Source organism: Agelaius tricolor, unplaced genomic scaffold (assembly GCF_023055355.1).
Source record: "Agelaius tricolor isolate 1412-34295 unplaced genomic scaffold, bAgeTri1.0.p SCAF_10, whole genome shotgun sequence".
Lineage (NCBI taxonomy): Eukaryota > Metazoa > Chordata > Aves > Passeriformes > Icteridae > Agelaius > Agelaius tricolor.
This window is the reverse complement of record NW_027269270.1, coordinates 5,300,424-5,324,968: the sequence shown is the minus strand read 5'-3', so window position 1 is coordinate 5,324,968 and position 24,545 is coordinate 5,300,424. Positions and strand designations below refer to the sequence as shown.

At 37.7% G+C, this 24,545-nt stretch overlaps 1 protein-coding gene across 2 annotated transcripts in view; it reads left to right on the top strand.

The window, feature by feature from the left end:
- The window catches only part of COL5A2 (collagen type V alpha 2 chain), a 98,178-nt gene that overhangs the window by 54,413 nt on the left and 19,220 nt on the right, over window positions 1-24,545 (top strand). For both annotated transcript variants that reach the window (XM_071434466.1, XM_071434465.1), the window contains exons 7-31: window positions 3,210-3,320; window positions 4,863-4,940; window positions 6,901-6,945; window positions 7,455-7,508; window positions 8,118-8,171; window positions 9,620-9,673; window positions 10,481-10,534; window positions 11,258-11,311; window positions 12,351-12,395; window positions 13,347-13,400; window positions 14,274-14,318; window positions 16,612-16,665; window positions 18,416-18,514; window positions 18,971-19,015; window positions 19,119-19,217; window positions 19,610-19,663; window positions 20,178-20,285; window positions 20,787-20,840; window positions 21,550-21,648; window positions 22,319-22,372; window positions 22,879-22,977; window positions 23,073-23,126; window positions 23,225-23,278; window positions 23,775-23,828; window positions 24,395-24,448. In XM_071434466.1, the coding sequence (XP_071290567.1) occupies window positions 3,210-3,320; window positions 4,863-4,940; window positions 6,901-6,945; window positions 7,455-7,508; window positions 8,118-8,171; window positions 9,620-9,673; window positions 10,481-10,534; window positions 11,258-11,311; window positions 12,351-12,395; window positions 13,347-13,400; window positions 14,274-14,318; window positions 16,612-16,665; window positions 18,416-18,514; window positions 18,971-19,015; window positions 19,119-19,217; window positions 19,610-19,663; window positions 20,178-20,285; window positions 20,787-20,840; window positions 21,550-21,648; window positions 22,319-22,372; window positions 22,879-22,977; window positions 23,073-23,126; window positions 23,225-23,278; window positions 23,775-23,828; window positions 24,395-24,448 (1,629 nt within the window). The remainder of the gene's footprint in view (window positions 1-3,209; window positions 3,321-4,862; window positions 4,941-6,900; window positions 6,946-7,454; window positions 7,509-8,117; window positions 8,172-9,619; window positions 9,674-10,480; window positions 10,535-11,257; window positions 11,312-12,350; window positions 12,396-13,346; window positions 13,401-14,273; window positions 14,319-16,611; window positions 16,666-18,415; window positions 18,515-18,970; window positions 19,016-19,118; window positions 19,218-19,609; window positions 19,664-20,177; window positions 20,286-20,786; window positions 20,841-21,549; window positions 21,649-22,318; window positions 22,373-22,878; window positions 22,978-23,072; window positions 23,127-23,224; window positions 23,279-23,774; window positions 23,829-24,394; window positions 24,449-24,545) is intronic.

Here is a 24,545-nt window from a genome sequence, read left to right as displayed (position 1 = left end):
TGAGCTGCGTGGCTCAGAGCACTGCAGAAAGCTCAGAAGTTAGCAGGAGTTAATATGTGACTACATTTGTTGGTATGCTGGTGAATAATGTAACCAGGATTGCTCAGTGGAAATAAAGACTTCATAAGGGAATTTTGGTGTCTACATGTGGAGAACCACAGAAAGGCCAAAAAGGAGTGCTTGAAAATGCCCCAGATGACATATTCCTTTTCAAAAAGCTAGGTTGAAGAACAGAAGCTGCTAAAAGCAGATTTGAGAGTCAAATCATTGTAATTTCAATGTGGATATTTTCCTAACCCTCAGGAGAGAGCAAGCCAATACTGAGGTTAGGCATAGGCCTAACTCAGACTCCCTTGCCCTGTTTCCAGTGTGTGCCTGTTGTCTGGAGGTGGTAATGACGTTGTTAAAGCAGTGCAGGAAGTGTGCAGCCTCTCTGAGATGCTGGCCAAGCCACTGCTGCTCTTCAGATCTCCAGAAGACACTTGTCAGAAGAATGAGTATCAAAATGCTTAATAGAACTCTTGGAGTCCTTGTGCAATCTTGGGGTGCACAGAGAAATCTTGACTTTTGTTTTCTGAATGGGGCTGTGTCTGAAGTGCTTTCCTTATGTGCAGTATTGCCAATGAGATGTTAAATAAACTCTGATTCCCTGCCATTCATCCCTGCCATTCATGCCATTCATCCAGAGTGGTTGGTGGCCACAAGCACCTAAAATCCCAAGAGGCTGTAAATGGCTTTGAGTCCTTTTACACAGGTTATTATTCAGCTTTCAAGGAATAACACAGGATTGAGAAGCAGTCATCTTCTTTGCAAAAGTTCCATCAGAGTTTTTGATGAGCTGTGTGTATGCCAGAGTGTGGGTCTGAGACCAAGACCACTGAGACACAGTGACTGCTGGTGTAGGGGTTTATTTTTACTTGTGGAAAAGAAATGTTAGCTCACACCTGCAGTTTATATTATGAAAAAAACCCCTCATGGAGCTGATAATCTTGTACAGACTGCTCTTGTAAAGTTAATCTGGTTAAATACATTACTGACTGGGGATGTTACTAATGCACTAAGCACATTTCCAAGCTGCTTATTTATTTCTTCAGATTGTTTTTTGTTGTTCTTTAAAGTCAGGCTCCTGCTGACTAGTGAGCAGAAAGAACTCAACCTTGCTGTGAGTCTCCACCTTTTACAAAAGCAGGACCCTTGGATGTAAAATTGATTCAGGAATATTAGCATACTTTTTATACCAGATTCTTTGTTAGTGTAACAGTGAGAGACAGCTAGGGAATAGTATGGCTGCATTTTTAGAATGCATCTAGGGAGGGGGAGTTTTGGACAATGATGACATTTTAGTTGTTAACAAATGGTCTTTTGAGGACAGAAAATAAACTTGGACATCCTCAGACCCATTCATATGTTTTTCTTTCCATGTGGATTTACACTCAATTTTACTTGCAGTAGCAGTTTGAGTAAATAGAAATTTGGGAGTGTCCTACCGTGAGCTTCTTTTTCCTTTTTTTTTTATTATAAGCAAAACCTTTAATTGTTTCCTGACCAGCAGCAGCAGTGGGCCAGAATGAGAAAATTGTGTTTAGAGGCTGCCACCTCGTGGCATTTGTGAGAATGTTTTTCCTTTTTCCTCTTTTTTTTTTTTTTTTTTAAACCTTACTGACCTTGAACTGTTGAAAGAAAACGAAAGGGCTTTTTTCTATACATATAATCTATAAATGCTGAAAAATAAATAAATTGTAATCAATATTTTTAAAAACCCACCAGATTGGTTATATACCACTAGCTACCTACAAATACAAACATGCATTTTGATGACTTTTTGGTATTGAGGTATGTAGTTGCATTTTTGCTTTTGAACCAGCTTGAGTTTTGGTGACTAAAAAGTAGGTCCTTTTATAAAAAGGATTTTAAAAAGGCTTTTTTTCTCTCTTAGATTTTGTTAAGGTGTCTTGTGTGGGTATTGAAAATCAGCAAGGACACAGACTTGCCAAATTCTTTATAGCCAGCTGTGGTTTTGTAGGGTTTTTTTCTCTAATGCTTAGCTTTGTTTTCTTTTTGTTTTGAGAACAAACAAATAAGGTATCTCATTCTTTTCCTCCTTGGGACAGTTAGCACTTTTAGGTTTGGCAGTGTGTACTTGTGTTTATAAGAGATACATTTAAGAATGAAGTTTTGTGCTGAAACGTTCTGCTTCCATCCAAGACGCACAGATCTTCACATTTGTTCAGAATACCATCTATTCACTGCTCCTTCTGTGAGCCATACTAGTTCAAACCATACCACTTCAGACATAAATTCCACTGAAATATGTTGCAGACACAGCCCTCACCTCATGGAAATCCCAGCAGTCTGATTGTTAATTGTGTTTGAAAAGATGACTCAGTGAGCCAGGCTTCTAAAAGTCTATGTTTAAGGATCCTTAAAATGGAAGAGCTCATTACATAGTCTAAAACTTTATCTTGCCTTGGTCAAGCATGTTATTCTAACGAAGAAAAGTAGTAACAAGCACTTTAAAGTCTGTATTTATGATTGAAGCATGTCTGTATTGGTCCCATTACTACTCATTTTGCTCCACTAATGTTTTATTAGTTGCCTCCATATTTAATTCTAGTTCTTATATGAGTTGAGTGCAGTTTAGGAATTAAAAGTGGGAGACACATTAAAATGAGAGCTACAGGATGGGCTCTAACCTATTCTGTAAATACTGGCTAGAGGTGGCTTCAACACCAGGTAACTTTCCTTGCATTTCTGGCATTACAACTGTGTTGAGAATTCAACAGTGCTATGAACTGGCTAAACCATTCATGATGTCAAGTAGGCTTTAAAAATCCAGCATTACTCTGGAGTTTCCTAAGCCTATATTTACACTTACCTGAGCTGTACTCATTTTAGAAGTGAATTAACTTCATTCTATACAGTGGGCAAAGCCAAGGAGGTTTTTGAGGAATAGTATACTCTAGTGTGGAATGATAGGAAGCCTGAGTTTCTAAAAAAGCCTGTGATAGAAATTACTACGGTTTATTTAATTGTTGGACCATGATAAATTTCAGTCAGTGCTTCTGATCTGAGGGTGGGAACAGAGCTTTAGGGATGTTGTTTTTTTGAAGATCTTTCTGTAGAAATACAGATTTATCCCAAAGAGGCCAGTTACAATGATTTCAGTGAATACCTCTGCACACTGCTGGCATTCCTGATTTTCTTTGTAGGGTCCTCGTGGTCCTCAAGGGATTGATGGGGAACCTGGTATCCCTGGCCAGCCTGGTGACCCTGGTCCTCCAGGGCATCCCACTCACCCAGGACCAGATGGAATAAGCAGGGTAAGTTTACATTTGCTCTAGCTCGAAGTGGAGTGTTAGGCCACATCCACATGATATTTATTTGCATAAATGGTGATTTTCCTTTGGTTCTGTGACCATGGAACGCTGTGCCCACTTCTGTCTCCCAGTCATGAGGGGCAGCAGAAAGTGGCACTGCAAATTCTGCCAAAAACTGGGACAAGTTCAATGTGAGAAACCTGGGAAAGGATCCACCTTTCACAGCAGATTTTAGCATCTAGCAAAGCCAAACTGCCCTAATCTAGAACCACCACAAGGGTTCTTTTACTTACACCAGCCAAGGCATCTGAGCAATAGTACAGAGGAAATGAGTGCACCAAGTTAGGAACATAGAAAAGTAAAAATTAAGATAAATGAATTAGAAATAACTAATGAGAGAAACTAAAATGTGGTTGATAATACTTCTTGCTGGAAGTATTCAGACAAACACTGAGAAGATTGAGAAATTGTTTGTGAAAGCAGTGCTAACCAGCCTTATAGATACAGACAAGGTATTCTGCAAAACTTTTTTTCTCCTCCTCCCTCTATTGGATACTAATTATGGTTGATAATTAAATACATCTTTAAATTTTTCAAGTGTATTCAGTTACACATTTATTGCTATTTTGATGCCTGTTATGATTTCTCATTCCATTGTTCCTGAGATGTTACTGAAAATAATAGTTATGGTGACAAAAATCTGCAATATTCATGTTAGGCCAATAGCTTGCAACTTTGGGCGGCATTTCATGACACATTTCCCAGCAGTTCTGAATGCAGTAGACTCAGCCCAAGTAAATATCTTCAGCACACAGGAATCTCTTAGAATCACAGAAGCACCATAATGGATGCTAGGCTGTTATCCTACATAGAATTCCACAGAAAAATGGAAGAAAGGTGTGGCTGGAAATCTAAGACATTTTTTGTTTGTATTCCTGTCTCTGAACTCATCTCTGGCCTGCTGTGAATGAGGCTCTGGCTCTGAATGAAGCAAAATAAAACTGTTAATTTCAACTATTTGCTTGCATAAGAAGGAGGGCACTGAAGTTTCTCCCTTCATTGGTCTCTGTTAATTAATAGGAATAGCAGTGGCTTTCAGCTTTGCTGGATAAGGGCAAGATGCTTAAAAATTCTAATTTGTCATGATGAAATCAGTTACATTTCCATTTATCTTAAGATATTTCTGAACTTGAAGCATGATAAGTGAAAAAAAGCCTTAGAAAACATGAAGGAATATGGCAGTTTTGGTCTAGATTTGTAAGTCATGAAAAAATGTAATTAATTTAGTGGGAGGCTTTCCTCTTTTTTGGTAATTTTATACTTTTTAATATTAAAGTGGAAATAGAATAATAATCATAAATCTTTGAAGCTTTAAACACCTCATATTTAGAGGAGAGACAAATTTTGGTTTAGTGTTTAAACCAAAGAATTGAGCTGTTATCACTGCAAAAGCAAGTTAAATGATGAAGATGTGATTGCGTGGATTTTTGCCTTACAAACCATCACCATAACTTACAGCTAAAATCATCCATCTTATTTTTCCAGCCCTTTGCAGCTCAGATGGCAGGACTGGATGAGAAGTCTGGACTTGGTAGTCAGATGGGACTGATGCCTGGTGCAGTGGTAAGACCACATTAGCCCTGTACTGTAAGAGATGCTGGAAGAGGATTGCATGTCCAAAAACCCAAAAGGGAATTCATCCTCTACAGCTTCCTGTGCCTCTAGAACCTGGATGTACAGTATAATCTAGGAGAGTTTTGCACAGTACCTGGGGAAAAAAGTGTTTTTCTGTTAAATGACAGCTTCTTTTCCCACATCTATCCATCTCTCCTGAAATTTAGCAGCTACTAAGAGTAAGGTACAGGAGAAAAAACCAGCTCATTGCAGAGTGACTTGAAGTTGTCAGGTATAACACAAAGCAGAATAAACAAATATGTAACTTCTTTTCACATGTGACATCAAATCAGGGTTTTTTGGTAGTAATTAAAAAAATTTACGTTCAAAACCAACTCTTAACTCAAATCTGTGCTTTGTTGTTTCAAGACAGACTTCCTCTGTCTCTCCAGTCAGCCCAGTTTTTACTCTGGCATCCCTCACTATTTAGATATGTTCTTTACTTTGAGTGCACTGGGGACTTAATAGTAACACTGAAATTTTTTGTTGTCTGTGAGAGCTGTTTCACCACCCTAAGTTATCTCTTCTGGAACTCTTGGGGGGGTTTTTCTTAATAATACCTCTCTGCCCTCATGCACCTCTCTTCACATTTGATATCTTGGAAATGCTGTTACCCTCTTTGCTGATATTTTTAACATCCATTCTGAAGGAAACCATCCTTTAGTGATTGTACTGCCCATGAGTTTGCCCACCTGAATCTTATCCAAGTCCCTTCAAGTAGCCTTCATAATCAGTTCCAGTGCCATGTGAAAGGTTCCAAAGATAAGCTGATACTTTACCTTAGGACTAACTTTTGCAGTGATTTCTTTAAAGAACTTTTTGATGAATGTCTTCAGTGAATTTGCTTTATGAACATAAAATGATTTGTTCCACAAGTCTGTCCAGTTTGGCCTGTCTGTTGCTTTAATTGTTTTGCTTAATCCTTTCACTCAGTTTTTCTCAAGGTGTTGCATCTCTTGTGCTGCCTCTTCTCTTATCATTCTCAAATATGATTAAATTTAATGTTAATATATCTATGGCCTTACACAAAGTCTGCTAAAGTCAGTTGGCACTCGCTCTTTGTCATGTTATGTGACATTCTTTTTTCATTCTCTTGTAAACTGGGTAACTGACAGCTGAAAGAATGTTTTGTTTCTAATGTTCATTAGCTTTTTTTTTTTTAAATGGCCCATTGCTAACTCTTCTACATTAGCTTTTTAAAAAATAGTAGAAAAATATTAAATTTTAAAAGACATAATTATTGAATTTCTTTCAAAATGAATGGTTGTCTGTTATAGATATTTTTGTATTCCTAGAACCAAGATAATTACTTTCAAATAAGTTGATATTTTGTGTTACAAGTTACAATTAGGTTTGAGATTGTTCCTAAAAGTACCATGGCACTTTCTGAGGGACAATCTGAGTTTTGTGTAACTAACCACAATGATTTGGAAAGCTCTTTTGGTGGTTTGTATGATACATTTAAACACATCCTTTCATTACTGCTTCTCAGCTTGACTGAGAACAAGAAGATTAATTTAATTTGTCATTGATTCCATTATGAGATTCATCTGGGTAATGACATTCCCTTCAAGTGAAGACTATTCCCCTCAACTCTTATTTTGTTACTACATTTTTTTCATGGATCTGGACAGACACTTTGGTTATTGTGATTCCAGAGACTGTGAGGTTGGAGGAAGCAGCCAAGCCCGTATTTTCAGCTGCTAATGAAATTACCCTCCTGTGGCTTTTGGACTTTGAAGATTTCATTCAACATCTGTTTGTGTTTCATAACGCCAGTTTTCTGAGTAGAAACCTTTCAGGCTGTAGAAATGCTGGTGGTCACTATCAGGCCATTTTGCCCTTTGTAGAGTGTTTCTTACTTGGGAAAGGTTGTTTTCCAGTGTGTAACAAGTTGTGTGTTCAACAGGGTCCAGTGGGTCCAAGAGGTCCTCAGGGTCTCCAAGGAAAACAAGTGAGTGCTTCACCTGAGGGGATTAAATTGGCCAGAGATGAAGGCAGAGCTTGTGGTGAGAAGGGTTTGTGCATCTCTGGGGCAGTGTCCATCCTCACTGACTTGTGGCTGAGTGCACCTTCATCCAGAAGGGAATTTAAACAAGGGCTCTGCTCCAGATGGACTCCATACACAGGAATTGGCTCCAAAAGAACAGTTTATTAGATCTTTAACAGGGTTTTAACCCAACTTGTTTTTTAATGAGCGAGCAGCAATGAAAATGGAGATTTCTTGTTTCAGTATTGGCATGGTGTTAAGTTTCCAGTGGGGTTTGTGTATGGCACAGGATTTATCTACAGCTTCAGGGGTTTTAGTATCCAACTTTCACTCCTATGGAAATGTGAATTGGTTCTGAATTAGAATCCAGATTCTCACCCCTAGGCTGTGATTTTCCTGGTCATGGATTTTAAATTATATCCTTATAATTGCTTTTGGAATTTGTAACTGTATTAATCTTTGGTTAATTTTAGGGTGGTGCTGGTCCCACAGGCCCACCTGGTGAACCTGGAGATCCAGGACCAATGGTAAGACCAATAAATGCAAACATTTCTACAACAGAATTGCAAATATGCTATACTTTTTAATTTCAGAACAGAATTTTTGTCATGTTGTTTCAGCTGAAACTATTAAGTAACTTCAGTGAAGACTTGTGGTGTTTAAAGCATGTTGTCATGGATCAGTGAATTTGAGTTGTTTTAAATGTGAATAGCAATGATTATATTAGAAACAATCATTCTCACCTTTCCAACACAGGCCTGAGAATGTTTAGGCACTGGTAAAACCATACCTGAGAGTGTAACTTACACAAAGGATGATGAAAATATTTTTTTGAGGCAACAAAATGAAACAAAAGTAAAAGCAAGAGCCAGAGATTTGAAGCAAACAGCAACTGTGATTTTTAATGTTTTGGGTTTTTTTCCTAAAGAATCCATCCTGTATTTTCTTATAATACAATGCAGGTTTTCTAGGGTCAGGATGGTTAGAAAGAGCACCACAAAGCTGAGCAAATGTGCTTAGGCATAAAATCTTCCTTTTTCTACATCTGTTTTTGTAAAACCAGACTTTGAAATGAAGTAAATAGATATTTAAGTGATGGCTAACCTGACTTCTCAACAAATATATTAATTTCCTAGGGGCCAGTTGGTTCTCGTGGACCAGAGGGACCTCCAGGCAAACCTGGTGAAGATGTAAGTTTGTTATTCTTTGTATCTTGTTTTATTTTTAATAAAACAAACATTGGCATCTGTGAGGCAGTGACTAACCAGCAGATGTGCCTGTTCTAACTATTGTCTGCTTTCCTTTGTAATTGTACTCCTCATTAAATCCAGCATCTCAGCTGTGAATCTTGGCAACCATTCCCCAACCCCTCCTTTCTTTTCCTTACGTGTCATCATCATACCTAAAGTCTAGCACCATCTCTATTTCTTGTCTCAGTAAGTTCTTAACTGAGATAATCTTTCTTGAAATCAAACATAAAAAAAAATCACAGGGAGTCATTTGGAGGCATCTCCTCTCTTTTGGGATTGTATGTTGGGTTAGAAGAGCTGTAATGGCAACACACACGTGTGTCTGGATAAGATTTTAATATTTAATTTATTTAAAAAATGATAATTGATTATGTTCCTAACTGATTTTTTTCTTTATCCATGTATGCATACATACATATGTAAAATGTATGTATTATGTATATTGTATGGGTGTATACGTACTGCTCAACAGTAGCTTACTGGTGGGTGTATGTTAGTTGTTTGCAAATCACACAAAATCCATCTAACTCTAATTTATATTTTGGAAATTAGTTAGAAAACTGCAGATGCCATTTTACTATAGAAATTAGTTGTGTAACAGCTACCTTCCCATTAAACTGTACAAGGTTAGGAATCCTTGGCAATAGTTAACTCTCAGTGCAGGGAAGTCAAATCTTGACACTGCTCTAAGAACTTCCCCCATTTCCTTTGTTTGGATGTCTTTAATTGCATTTGTGAAGTCCTTTGCCTTCTTTCTGACCTGAAATTATTTTTCTGAAGCCTTTCATACTTCTGCATTCTGGTGTCCTGGGTATATTTGAACTGACTGATGCATGTAAAGGAATATTTGGCTGTGACTCTGGTAGGCTTTGATTCATCTTCAAAACATACTTGTTGGTTTCACCATATTGTTTTCCCTATTGCAATACACAGAAAATAGTCACTGTCCTAGAATGATACATGTATTATACATGTATTAAAACATTTAAACAGAAGTAGAGTCACAAGCTACAATGCAGGTAGTTTTAAATTGCTGTTCCAGTGGGAAATAACAGCAATTTGATGCTCTGTGAGAAGATGACAGAAAGTTGACTCATTAATTCCCAGGAAAACCAGGTGGCAGCACCATCTCCTGATGACTGGGATTCATTGTGGGTTCAGCCTTCAGTTTTTCCAGTTCTTGGTTAAAAACCCTTTGTGAGTTAATGCATCTAATGCACGTTTGCTAGGCACATATTCAGTTGATTTATGTCACTGACATTGTTACAGCAAAGAGAGTGCATAATACTGATGTGATGTCTTCATTTGTTTGAGTGGAAGAATGATACACAAAGTCCATTTTAAAATCTCCTGTTTTAATGAGTTCCTTTTCTTTTCTCTTTCCTTAGGGTGAACCTGGTAGACCAGGACAAACCGGTGAGCCTGGATTTCCAGGATCTCCAGTAAGAGCATGATAATTGAAATTTTAGCAAAATATTCATATGTCATCATATGATACTGGTTCCTTATTGCTTCATACTGATGTGACTCATCAGTATTGCTTTTTATTATGAGGGCAAAGTTCTGCCATTCAGTATCTGAAGTCCTAGCTCACTCCTAGGCTCCAGGTTGGTGTTTGCTTTGTTGCTGAGAGGATAAGTGTTGTTATCTGAGATTTCTGCTCTGAATTCATATTGCCAATATTCTGACACAAGGCACTTCTGTTAGCCTTTCCAGAGAAACTTGGTAGGAAGCTAATTGCAAGACAGCTTTGGTTCAGTTGCTAAATATGTTTTGGTAGCAGTTGTTTGTCATGCTTCTGGACTGACATATTCTGAAAGAAAGAGCAGGTACAGTTCGCAGGTCTGAGTTTCTAGTTCATTTTAAGTGTTTGCTCTTGATCAAAATTCAGCCTAATCAAAATTAGGCTGAATTTTCATCTCAGCCTAATTAATGTTTGTCCATATTAACCCTCAAAACTTGACCTGCCACTCATCTTATTTCATTATTTTTGTGAAATTTGAAGTTTGATCACACAACAATATAAATGACGAAGCTTTTAATGTCAGTGAAAATGTGTGTAATGCTGAGAATAACTTCAAGGCTGTATCATCTGTGAGCTGCTCAAATGCTGTTCCTCACTATGATGAAAATTAAGGAGTGTTAGCAATGTTAGTATTGCTGCTGCCCTTATCCCTTTTAGGACCATGATTGCTGGGTTTATCTGCAGAATCAGGATTATATTTGTTTTTTTTCTTTTTCATACCTAGGGCCCTCGAGGCTTTCCTGGTGCTCCTGGTCTCCCAGGTCTCAAGGGTCACCGGGTAAGAGACAAGGTTTTCGCTCTGATATAGATGATGTCTCCTGGCAGTTTCAGAATGAAGATTTTTCTTTGTATCTGTGCAGAATTTGCCTACACTACAGACGAGGCAGCTGCAGCAAAAATCCTGGCATTTGAGAGAAAGGGGACCTTGCAGAAAATCAGTACAATTCCCCTTTAAGCTGACCTTTGTATTACATGCTCCAGTGCTTTTTTACTCTATTTCAAATGTTCTGGGAATCTGGAAGGAGCTTGCATGAGCCCTGCCAAGCTTCAGGAGGCGCAAACCTGACAGTTCTCTCACTTTGCTGGCAAGTCTTGCATTAGGGTGGGGAACTTGAGAGGTGGATATGTTTGCAACATGGAGTGATTACAAATTACCAAGTTTTCTGGCCAGAATTTTACTTCAGGGAGGAATAAATTGGTTTCCTATGGCTCAGAGCCTCCTCCTTGTTGTTTTAGGATTTTTTTTAAAAAACTTTTTTGTTTTAAAAAGGAAACCAAATCCAGGGAAATGTACCTTGTACAAATGGTTTCCATTTAGGAAATGTTTAAAAACTTTTATTCCATCTGTTTTTTTTCTTCTTTATTTTTTTCTTTTCTTACTCTTACCACCTTAGATCCATTCTTAATACTTTAATATCAAGTTACTTTAACAATAATAGTGGGAGTGCTCTCTGTGTGTACATATATAAATACAATTCCTTTATCTTTTTATAATTTACAGGGATTGAAAGGCCTTGATGGTCCAAAAGGTGAAATTGGAGCAGCTGGAGCAAAGGTATTTTTATGGCCAAAACAAATAAATGATTAAGCATGTTCTGTGTAGTACCAAAATCCTGAAAGGCAGGAGATCTTTTGAACACAGCTTTGTATACCCTCTCTGACCTTTATATGGGGGATAGAATTCAAAGGTGCCAGTCCCAGCTGCAGCTGGGGCTGCTTTAGGCCTGTGAGAGACCACTGGGTGAGCTGAGTGCTCCATTTGTGACATGTGTGTAATACTGAACAGCAGAGTCTGTTAATAAAGGCCCCATGCACATCTTGCAGTTCTCCACTTGGACAGTTCATGGTTCCTGTTGGCTCTATGGGACCAAGTTGAACATTTTTTATTATAATCAAATAAAGCAATGCATAACTAAAACCTGGCTGTTCTCTTTCAAATTGTGATAGATTGGCTTAAAAGAAACAGGCACTGGAGAGGAGATGTATTGTAATCAAACAGACTATTTTATTAGTTTATTCTCAGAATTTTTCATCTCCATTGGCACTGCACCACTCTTACAACTTCAGATCAAAGCAGTGGTAATGCAGGATAGCCAGCTGGAGTCAGCCCTTTCAAGATAGGTTAAAAGATGTTTTAAAAGAGAATAGAACACTTTTTCAGGCTTTTCCACTTTCATCAGTGCTGATGCTGAAACATTTTTGGCCTGGCATAGGTGATAATTGAATGTGGGAGAGAATTATTCCTTTAGATTAAAAACGTAGTGAATGAAGTGAATCTTCCAAAATCTAAATTTAAGTGTGAGATTAGTAGTTAAGGAGAGTTTGTGTAAAAAAATATTTCTTTCCCAAGATTGCCAACCATTTCCTGTGGAACAACAACAGCAGCAGTCTTGGCAGAGAACACATAAACACTGAGAACACATAAACATGGCATTTCCATCAGAGTAGAGAGTAGTGTCCTTGCCAGGTGTGATGCACGCAGGTACCTGTGCAAACCTGCCCCTGAGGTCCAACATAAGCACAGAGGACAGGGGTGAGATGTGACTCCATTTTCCTTTCACCCATTTCTCTAATAATTTCATTTCTTTTTCTAGGGAGAGTCTGGACCAACGGGAGCCATGGGTCCAACAGGTCCTCTAGTGAGTGTCACATGCTTTGGGTGTTGCAGAAGTGATTGTCAACACTACTGGTAGTGGGAATTGCAGGGCTTTGATATTTGTATTTGAGCTCATGGAGCTGAACTTTCTCTTCATGAAGGCTTGGTTTCTGTTACTCTGACAGTGAATTTGGTCCACTGTAAGGTGTTCCTTCCCTTCATTCACAGACATAGGTAATAATGCTAAATCTGAAGGCTCAGCAGAGACTTACTTGGCTGTAGGTGTGATGATGGTTTCCCAGCTCATGTAAGTGTAGGGTGGTATTGTTTTTGCATGTTGATGCCTCATGTGGAGTAATTTCAACATGAGAAATACTGGCTTGGGTTGCCCTGAAGTAGAACTGGAGTAATTTAGATCAGGAATGAACTGGCTAAGAAAACCATGGTCAGAGGGTTTTGGAGGTTATGGTGAGGATAAGTATGCATGGCCTGGAAGTGAAATGGAGAAACTTTGTTTTAGAATACTTTTAATTCACATGTAGTTTTGGACAACTGAATATGCATGAATAGTGTTACATGACAAAAATTGACTCTCAGCAGTGCTCCTGGAAGTAAAGCCTCTTTCTGATATCAGATAATGTCATCTCTCTGTGAAGCACTATGTTGTGTGTAGAATTTAATATCCCTGAAGTGGAATCTAATTTGTGAATGAGATTTAGTGAAAGAAGTTGCATTATTGTCACTGGTAAGTATATAAAGAATTTATTCTAACATGTTTAAAACTGGAAATACTCTTAGAATGGAAAACCAGAAATTACAGTTTGTTAAATTTCCACTGGGCAAGCCTGTAAAGCTGTAAGGATTTTTATGAGCTGCTACTTCTTTTCTGCTGTAGGACAAGATAAGTTACTCCTGCAGGGGTGAAAAAAACAACCCTTTTTTAATTCTGACATGATGACCTCCTGAATAATGCACTTTTTGTTCTTTCTTCAAGGGACCTAGGGGAATGCCAGGAGAAAGAGGACGAATTGGACCACAGGGTGCCCCTGTAAGTAGAATCTTCCTTCCCTCTTGTAAATCCTCTCTTGTTAACTTAAATTTAAATCTCTGAGCCTGAAAGTGTTGGTTCATGTGACTTGCCAGTCACTTATGTTGTGAGCTCTGCTATTGCTTAAGAAAGTTATGGCTGAGCAGTTTTGTGGGGTGAGATCTGTACCATAAATTTTAAAAGTTAAAATCACTTTTAAAATGAGAGTGGTAACTATATGGTAACTTCTCATAGCAGAGCTGCCCATGAGTCCAAATACCCTCACAGCACGATTTTCTGGGATATTAAAATTTCTTCTATGTTTCTATTGGATTTCTTGTGAAAGATTCTTTTCAGAAAAAAATTACTGAACAGGAAATAATGTTTCAGTTTTGTCTGGAAATAGGTTTAAAATGAAAGTTAAGATTAAGTCTTTTAATTCAGATTTCAATTTAGATGAAATCTAAAAATTTAATTTCAGATAATAAGGCTATCTTCTTAAAAATATTTTGATTTTCAGCAAAAAGAGGGATTATCCTTGACATGAGATCATATTTGAATTAGAACTTTCATCCTGCTGCTTTTATATCCAGTATCAAGTATTGTTTTTCTAGCATTTCTCCCCTGACTTTTATATGATCCACTTGTGTCATGTGCCCCATACAATGACACTCTCAAAATATTGTCCTTTCTGAAAACAGAGAAATCCATTAACTCAAATGGGAGAATAATTTCTTCCAGAAGTTTTCCATGCCAGTGTTTGGAGGAATGTGCAATCCATCATTTCTTCAATCACCTTAGTATATATAGTTTTATCACAAATGCTGACAGTAAATAATTAAAAAATAGGTAGAGTTCTTGCAAATACTCTGTTTTTTCTATTTTCTTGTCTAGGGTGGACGTGGCCAGCATGGTATGCCTGGGAAGCCTGGCCCAATGGTAAGTGACTGGTTCTCAATCAACCACTTTTTCACTCTATATTTCCACTTGCCTTTTGACACTACCAAAAAAAAAAAAAAAAAAAAAAGTTGGCAGTTGCTGGTATCAGTTAAGTGCATCTGGAATTAATTATCTGAGAATGATTCCTAGTTCTACTCATTTTAGTTTTAGTGCTGCCCTCTGCAAAATTTTCCTCTGTAGTTTACTTCATCTAAAGGTTTTAATTTGCAGAGGAGTTGGCCATAGCCTCCCCTGGGGAGGTGATGCTCTGCTGCTCTTATGGAGCCCATATGGTGGGGAGGAAAGTGGCCCAAGTCCATGCACTGCAATCTAAAGCAGTTCATAATTGAATGTTATCTTCCTTCACTTGCAAAGCTGGCAAATGAGGCTTGTTGTCAGCAAGAAGAAAGGCACTCACTGATAGCACAACTTGCTCCCTGCAATTGTTCCATTACCAAATGTATAAAAGGGGCTTTTAATTAAGGACAGTCACTTTTTGAACTGAAGGACAGAGGCCTGTGTCTGAATGTCTGCCAAGCCGAGAAAGCCTGGCTTGCAGGGCTGCTGAAGTTCTCCCACCATGGCAGCAGGGCTGCAGAGGAAAACATGGCTGTTTACACTTAGACTGTCAGTGTAGCAATGTTGGTGTTGATCCCACAGTCCAATCTCTCTGCATTTGCAGAATACATTTGTGTGAATTCACATGAGTCAGGAGTGTTTCTCAAATACAGTTAATTTTGTATTGCTTTTGCATGTGAAAACTGGTGATGGTTTTGTACTATTTGTGCAAGGCCAACTTCCACTTTAAAAATGTGGTATTTATGTTTGCTTTTTTTTTCTGAAAGCATCACTTGTAGGATATGGATAACAGCTTCTACCCATTGATGTAGTCAGCCTTAACCATTTTGTGATGTTCAGCTAGAAAAAACCAAAGACCAACAACCAAACCAAACATCCCAAAAGCACTGCACAAAAAAACCCCTCAAAACCCTAAACCACACCTGCTTGCAGTTAGAATTTCGTTTTGTGCATACTTGTTATTTACTTGAAAAATTTCTGAGAAAAATACATTCACCTCTGTCATCGTAATGAACAGACTGTTTAATAAAACACTTCACTAAGAAATAATTAACTGTAATAGAAGCTCAAAAGATGAGTGTAAGTGCCTAAAAGCTAGAAAATTCAATTCTTTAGTGTATCATGAAGGAAAGGTTAGTTAGGAAAACCTTTCAAACAAAGAAAATATTTTTTTCAGTATTTAAACTATACAGTTAAAGGAAGCTGGGTGGCAAGCTGTGAGGTATGACACGAACCTTGTAACTTTTCTTTGGCATAAAATGTGAACTCAGCTTCACTGTACATGATAAGTGGTTGGCTAATATTTTTGGAAAATCCCATCAAGTGTCCCAAGGGAGATACTCATCCTTAATGTTTCTCACTGGAGAAAGTGTTACTGAAATGTGTTGTTATTTGGGTCAGTGCAGTGGTACAGCTTAATCCTGGAACTCTTCCCGCAACAAGAGAGAAATTTGGCAGACATTATTTGTGATCCAATAAACTGGGACATAGGTTTTCAAAAATATACTTGGTGAGCTGTTGCATCAGTTCTGTAGAAATCCAGTGTAAGGTCATGGCAGAAATGTTGTCTGTAATTAATGCTCAGTGGGACAGATTGTTCTGATTAAGTTTGTCAGGAAAGCTTTATTACATAGAACATTTTTTCTCAGCACGAATCATATTTTACAAAAAGACAGAAAATCAGGAAAAGATAAAGAGGAATTATCTGGGACCAGTGTTGCAGTGAGTATTGATAACCACTGTGTGCCGCCCTCCCAAGCCTTTGCAGTACAGTAGAAAGTTCTCTTGAATGTCTTGTACACCACAAGAGACATTATGGAATGGAAACATCTTTGTTTCTCTAGCCCTGAAATTTTGATACAAAGTCTGTTTTTTACAGCTTTCAAATGAATTTGCCTGTGTGTTTAGGAATCTTAATTCTATAATTGTTCACCGTGAATTGTGTACATTGCAATTCAGGCATTAATAGGTGAATCAAGAGCTGTAGCTTTGCAGAAGTCAGCAAACACATTATTAAAGAACTGCACCATAATTCCGTAAAATGTATATATATCTCTTAAAAACCTGATATTTATAGTTATTCTGGTTTTGTTATAACCAAATGTTTTATGACTAAAAAATACAGGTAATTCTAGACCCACATTTACCCAGTGATGGGAGACTAATCTGTGTGATCTAAATCACTGAATTACAGCTTTGTGTCTGTCTTTTCTAGGGACCACTTGGTATAACTGGATCTCCAGGTTTTCCTGGTATTCCTGGCCTAAAGGTAAAAAAAAAAAATGAAAGTGTCTTTTTAAAATGTCTAACAACACACAACTAAAAATATGTAGTAGACTGCACAGAGCTCAGGCTGACATGTGTACAGATCCCCAGGAGATGTTGTGAAATCAGTCTTAGTTAAGACCTTCAGACAAAAGATAAAACCCAAAGACAAATGAAGCAATTGCAATTCACCACTGTTAAGATACTTTGCTTTCCCATTTGCTCATGTCAGGAGGTGATTAAAAGATGACTGCCATGCTGTGCTTCAGGAATCTTGTCCAGAATATTCAAAGAATAGCAAGATACATTGCTAGAAGTGAGGTTGTGAGGGCAAGTTGAAGACAATATGGAGGCAGGACCTTCTAGAGCTGGAACTTCTAGTTTTGGCCAAGAACACTTTTTGAGATGATCTAGACTGGTAAGGGGGAAATGCCTGAACCCCAAAAGAAATGTGCAGCTCATCACAACAGAGCAAATTACAGGTACTGCCTTTTGTGGCTCGGAGTGATTGGCATGAAAACTTTTCACTTGTTGTAGCACTGTCTTTGTGGCACTTCCTTCCTTCTCTCGCTTTGCAAGAAAGTGCTCTCTTTTTTTTTTTTTTCTTGCTTCTTAGCCTTGAGGCCAATGTCTTAGAGATAGAAAAGACAACTCATACAGTTTCCTTAGACTTCTTATATATGCCCTGCATCCATGATAAGAAAATGTTATACAAGAATTGGTCAGGTAGCCAAGATCAGCAGATGTTTTTGTGTTGTTGTGAAGCTGGCAAGATTCATGACACTGTTTGGAAACAAGTCTTAATAACAGTATCAACTTAATTATAGAGTCATAGAATAGCAGGTTACAAGGGGACCTCTAGGATCATCTGTTCCAACCTTTCTTGGAAAAAGCACAGTCTAGACAAGAGGAGTGTACAGTTAAATGGTAGCCCTTGTAGTGCACGTCATAAAATGTTTTAGTATGGCTCAGCATTTTACCTAAGGAAATGTTTAAAAAGCTGTCACATGATGAATCACTTAGAGCTTTTGAAAAGGAGAAGCTACCTTCAGTTTGATCATCAGATGATGTAAAATTGGAATAGTTGAACTCATAAAAGCTCAGCAGATTATACAACGAAGATGTAGATTTGTTTTATGAAGATGTGATATTAATAGCCGTCAGTTCCAAAAGGTATATTTCCTATATAGAATTAAAATTCAACGAAGATTCTGGGAGGAATTTTTTATCATCCAGTCAAATCTTACAGGGATTTGATATTTAATGTATCTGGATTGGTATTTAATGTACACTGTTGTGTAACAGTGAGTTCATCTGTGCTGTGCAAAAAAACCCCCAAACAAACAAACAAACCAAATCAACCAATCTCAGATGTGTTACCATATCTAAATCTTAACAGCCTTGCTGTTAATGAAGGCAGAAAAAACTTGTAAAATTACAGACACTTAGTGGGATTTTAGAGAGACAGGTCTGTTCTTGATCTTATTTGGACTCCTGGATAGTGCTGCTTTTCTGCAGAGTTTCCTTGTCTTGTACACACTGAGAAAAAATCCTGTCTATACTTTTAATGTTCTCATTCACCTAGAAGTAATAGAAGCAAAATTAGGTAAGCAAAATTTCATTTTAAGGGTAATAAACTATTTCAAACATGAATTATTTTTCTGTTATAAGTTCAGTATTCCTCTCGAATTACTTTGTAGTGCTGCATTTTAGAGCAAAATAATCTGAAGTTGCTTTCTTATGTGGAATCCTAGGGTGAAGCAGGTCCAACAGGTCCTCGAGGTCCTGAAGGTCCTCAAGGACAAAGAGGTGAAACGGGTCCTCAGGGCCCAGCTGGGTCACAAGGTCTTCCTGTAAGTACATTGAATTGAGTTCCTCAGTGCTCAGCTTGTGCATGTTCACCTGTTTATGGGGGTTTTTAGTGCCCTGACAGAGTTTTACTCAAATGAGACCTCTTTTCCTTTTCCCAAGGAAAAAAGGTCTCATTCATTGGTTTTGTGCTTTTTTTATTGACAATAACTATTTGTTGTTTTATTACAAGTTGGAAAACTGAAAGTTGCACAATCTCAATACACTCTCAATCCTCAAAGTATTTTAAAACTTAAGCTTAAACATAAGATCTTCAGCATTAAAAATTACATTAACTTGCATGCTTTATTGCTCTTTTTGGCATTTGTGTATGCTGCTATATTTATTTAATAGCCTTTATTTTCTGGTCTTGTAAAGTGGATAAAATAACGATCTTCTGCTTTTGTGATTGATGCCCATCTCATTAAAATTATTTCTAATGATTGATACCTTATCTTTAGGGTGCTGAAGGGACAGATGGTTCCCCTGGTGCAAAAGGCCCTACTGTAAGTAATCATATTTCCTCTTGAAGAAATTGTGTAAGTTAATTTCTTGTATTTCCTTATTTTGATTGTGTTTCCTTACTGTGCTTCCTGTTTGTATTTGTAGGGATCTCCAGGCACTGGAGGCCCCCCTGGATTATCAGGCCCCCCTGGTTCCCCAGGACCACAGGGCAGCACCGGCCCCCCTGGGATTCGAGGCCAGCCGGTAATGGGGTCTTTGTCCTTTTGGGAATTGTAGTGCCTGGCACGTGTCACTCCATGGAACTGAAACAGGGATTAGCAGTGGGCTTCCTTAAATACAGCAGTAGCATACTCAGATCCTGTGAATCTGCTGTGTATCCAAAATACCACTACATCTTTCAAAAAGAAGTGTGTCTTTAAAAACCTCAGAAAAGAGATTTATTTAAGTTTTTTTTTTTGATAACATAATAATAAACAAGCATAATAAAGGTAAAGACAAACCATTATAAGCATCATATTATACTATCTACAATTAGTCACTAAACTAGGAAATGTTTGTTTTATGGCATAATACAAAGTGAAGTGGTTTATGCAGACTTTTAACTTTACTGGTGCTATCCATGTGTTTGTTTTCAGGGAGACCCTGGTGTCCCAGGTTTCAAGGGAGAAGCAGGACCCAAAGGTGAACCTGTAAGTCTCCATATGCTTTTTAAGATGAAGAGGAAACACAGAGGCTTATAACTATGTAATTTTTGGGAGATAACCAACTATGCAGAGTTTGAGTTGGTTTATCAACCAGTCTTCAGCTTTTCTTTCTCACCAGTTAAATAATCATGTATTAACTGACAAAAATATAGAGGTGAAGTAATAGTTTCTTTACAACTGGCTTCTCCTTTGAAAATTTCTATTAGTCTCACTGAATTTTGACTCCTTTCAAGCTTGAAAAAATACAAATTATAGTGGGTGATTATAAGAAGCAGTGTCCGGCCCATCTGCAGAATTACAGTTTATTAGCTTATAAACGTTGCAAAAGAGAAAAACAGATGCTGAAAAGCTGTTATTTTTAACTGATCCAAGACCTAACTATTTTCTCCTCCTTTATTTGGAAAAATGTTTATAGTGTCCAGAAGACAGTCTGTTTCAATATGCCTGAGAAATGGTGAGCTTAACAATGTTTTTTAAAATAACATTTTATTCTCACTAGGGCCCACAAGGTCCCCAGGGTCCCATTGGGCCCATAGGTGAAGAAGGGAAAAGAGGCCCTCGAGGTGATCCAGGGTCAGTAGGTCCACCAGGTCCTGTTGGAGAGAGGGTAAGAAATCTACAGGAATAATATATTTTAAGAGATGCACTGCTAAGCTGAAAAACCTTTTGACCTATCCATGGATGTTCTTACAGCTTGATTGTGCATGTAGTCAAACCTTATTTTCCTAACAGTAGTTACTACTATGTGTTATTTTTTCACACTGGATACTTTTTTGTGGAGATTCAGTGCCCAGGATAGTATGGGAGGAGAAAGGATGGAGATAGGACAAGTTCATTACAGACTTTTTCCTACACCTGTACAACTGCTCATCTTGGCTTTCCATGAGGCTGTTCACACAGAAGGAGCTGTCCAGCATGCATGAATGAGACCATGAATGTTTTTACCATTCTTAAGTCATAAACTCACCCCCACTCTCCACGTTAAAGTACTGAAGTAAGAAAATTGTAAGGAAATGAACTGAATCTTCAATCCACAAATCTGGTCCTTTATTTGTAATAACCTATGTAAAAATTAAGATAATTGTCTCATACCTACTGCTTTTCCTAGGGTGCTCCTGGTAACCGTGGTTTCCCAGGTTCTGATGGCTTGCCTGGACCAAAGGTAAATTAAATTGAAGTTTCCATCATTTATTGTGTAGTTTGTTAGATCTTCATATATATAGACATATAAAAGGGAAGTGTTCCATTAAAAATTTTTGCTTCTGGGCAAACAGGCAGATCCAATTTACAAATGCTAAAGGAGGATCTGAATGTTTTGAGACAAAAATTTTTTGGGAAAAGTCACTTTCAGTTCTCATGATGTTCAGCTGTGCTTGCTTGTCCCTGACTTAAAGCTCCCTTCTTTTGAAATATGCACAGGGAAGGATTGACCTGTTCTACTCCTATATTGCTTTATATATTACTGGGTAGGAGAGGGCTCTGTGAAAAATTGCCTATTCTTTGTGTGTGGTGTGATTTTCTGGACTTGTCCCTTAAAAAGATGGGTTTATCTGGTTTTCCTAACTGCTCTAACACTTCCAGGGAAGTGACTCATATAGGCATTTGTCTAGTACTTCTGTAAATTCCTACCTTCTTGGTAAAAATACAAGGATTCTAAAATGCTTATATAAACTTGCTTTAAGGAAGAGAAACATTTAAGTAATAATTTTGGGGAGAAAGATAATAATTAGGAAACTAATAATGGTAAAAATATTAATGATTTGTAACTTTGTTTGCAAAAATAGGTCCTTAATAGAACATCATGTTTTATTTCACCTGCTCCTCTGTCACTGTTCTAGCTGTTAACTAGTAGCTCACTTGTGTCTTTTTAGGGAGCCCAAGGAGAGCGTGGTCCAGCAGGATCTTCTGGACCTAAAGGAGGTCAGGGAGATCCTGGACGTCCTGGTGAGCCTGGCCTTCCAGGTGCAAGGGTAAGGGACTGCTAGCAGCATAAACCCTATAAACCGTGGTGCCTTTCATTTTCCAAAGGCAGCAGTGAATGCTGGGGAATTCAGAAACTGTTATGCAAGGGCAGACTGGTTTCAGTGGGGCTAAAAGCCAAGAGACCTGTCTTTATTTCCTGCCAAGTGTGGGAAGAACAGGTTTTTTCTTAGCAAAAGGAGAAATAGCCCTGATTGAGAACAGCTGATGCAAAGGAAGGACGTGTGTTTGTAAAGCACAGTTGCCACAGGGAACATAGATTGAAGGCCAACCTTCATTGACTTGGTGATTGTACCATAGAAGATTGAGTGGTACATATCACCTAGAGATTTTTTTTCAGGAAAATTATTGGAGGACAATTAAAAATATCATAAAAAGGAGAAGTATATCATAAAAAGAAGAAGTAAAATGTGATCTAGATCATGGCAAAAATAAAGATGAGCCTGTGAGAAGCTCAAGAGGTGTAAAACAAGAAAGAATAGGAAGAAGAAAAATCAAAGACAGTGAGGGATGAAACTGTAAAGTGAATAAAAGGATGAAGACCTTTAACATAGAGAAGTTAGTGCTATAGCAGTAATCAAGCATTTCTTTGGGATTTTTTTATGTTTCTTGATTATTATAGAATTATAGACCTAACACCAATACTATTCCTGCTTTTAGGGTTTGACAGGAAATCCAGGTGTTCAAGGCCCTGAAGGAAAACTTGGCCCCTTGGTAAGTGACAAAAATTAGTCTTTTCAGTTGATGTCACAGTAATTCAAAGGTCCCATCTCACTGAAATTGCCTTTATTAACATGAGTTTTCTTTATTTATTAAGGCTCATCTTCTCTTTTGATAGTTCACTTTACATTCCTAACTTCAAAATTAGTACCAATTACATTTGTTTAGTTTTGTCTGTATCACAGTGTCTCTTGCTTACCTGCTGCTGCATCATTGATAGATGTTTGAACTAAATGTTTTCCTAGTTGTTGCTTTAAGGACACAATAAATTATTTGTACATGATTCAGTTCTAATAACTGCATAGCATTTGGTTAAATCCACCAGTATGGCTATTGTTATATCTGCTGTAAAGACATTTTGACTAACAAGTGAAGCCCCAAGCCAGGTTAATGTTATATTTTTATATATACAAGCATTTTCTTGGGATTAATAAATTCATAGGAATAAATATGAATAAATATATTTAGAATTTAATGTGGAAAATGCTTTATCTCTGCAGGGTGCTCCTGGGGAAGATGGGCGTCCAGGCCCAGCAGGTTCCATAGGAATCAGAGGCCAGCCAGGCAGCATGGGCCTTCCTGGGCCAAAGGGTGGTAGTGTGAGTATGGCAATCCCTTTTTGACTTTACCCACTTTTGTATATTTTATGGGTGAAAAATATCTAAACCTGGTCATTTTTATTTCTGCAATTTAGGGTGATCCTGGAAAGCCTGGAGAAGCAGGCAATGCAGGAGTCCCAGGACAGAGAGTGAGTGTAGATGTTATTTGCAGTGTTTATGGAAAATGGTGCGTTTCTGTTATGTGTGTTCACTACACAAGATTTTTTCCCCTGTCATTTTAATGTAGGGAGCTCCTGGTAAAGATGGTGAAGTTGGCCCTTCTGGTCCTGTTGGCCCACCAGTAAGTCAGTTTTTACCTCTCTGCCTGCCTGCCTGGTACTCTATCTACTACTCCTCCTTTGGCTTCTATTCTTATCAATCTTCATGCCAGTTGCTGATTTCAAGCAAAAAATTCCAAGAACATTTAAAGAAAAATTGTCCTAGAAAAATTCCCAGCTTTGTATTAAAATATATATCTTAGTAGTCTAATTCCTTTTGCTAACCATTACAAAAAATAGTGCAAGGAGTAAAAAATTATCATAGTTAATTTTCACATCTTTCTTGGTTTTAATGGAACTGAATGTTTTCCTGCTACCAGAGAACCTTTAGGGGAAGGGTTTAAAAGAAACTATACACATCTTATTACATCTTTTTAGATAGGCTATCTTGTCCTGGGATAAGTAAAAATGTATAGTGAATAAATACCTAGTTGAAAATATGCATATTCAGAGAAAAGAAAAAATTGTGGAGCCTGCCTGTATTTCTCTTCTGTTTACTTATTACTTCCTTTTGTGTAGGGTCTGGCAGGAGAAAGAGGAGAACAAGGCCCTCCAGGTCCTACAGGGTTTCAGGTATGTGCATCCATTTTTTATTTTTTTTAATTTAAAAAATAAACAGCCATGTCTTTATCAACCTAAGTAGGAAAAAATTCAATCAAATGATGCATAATATAACTTCAGAACTAAGGCAAGGATATTCAGAATAATTAATGATCCATAAGTTTCATATCAGCTGTGCACTAAACCAAACTGGCAAAGGCTTAAACACCAGCTCTGTATCCCTTGAGAGGACCTTTGATGTCAATCAGTTTTAATTTGAAGATTTTCCAAAAAAGTTCCAAATATGTAGCAAAATAATTGTCTTGATAATGAAGTATAAATTAAATCAATATCTGTTTATAGAGAACTTTACTTCTAGGGCTGAGATGTCCTGCAAATGTTAAGGAAGGGCTGGTATCTGATTTAGACAGGGGGAAGCACTTTGGTGAAATATTCATGCAACTCTTTCCTTTGGGAATGTTTGAGAGTGTGCTCTTGTACTGAGTGTACAGCAACATTCTTGATCTTGGTGTCCTAGTTAAGTCTGGATTTACATAACTTTCTATCATATTAGTGACCATTTTATTTACTTTTTACAGGGCTTGCCTGGTCCACCAGGTCCTCCAGGTGAGGGAGGAAAGCCAGGTGATCAGGTAATGTATGTGTGACATAATATTAAAAATGCAATTTATAAAGTAATTTTATGTTTTCTTCTCTCTCTAATTGAATTTCCCACTCTGTTTCAAAATA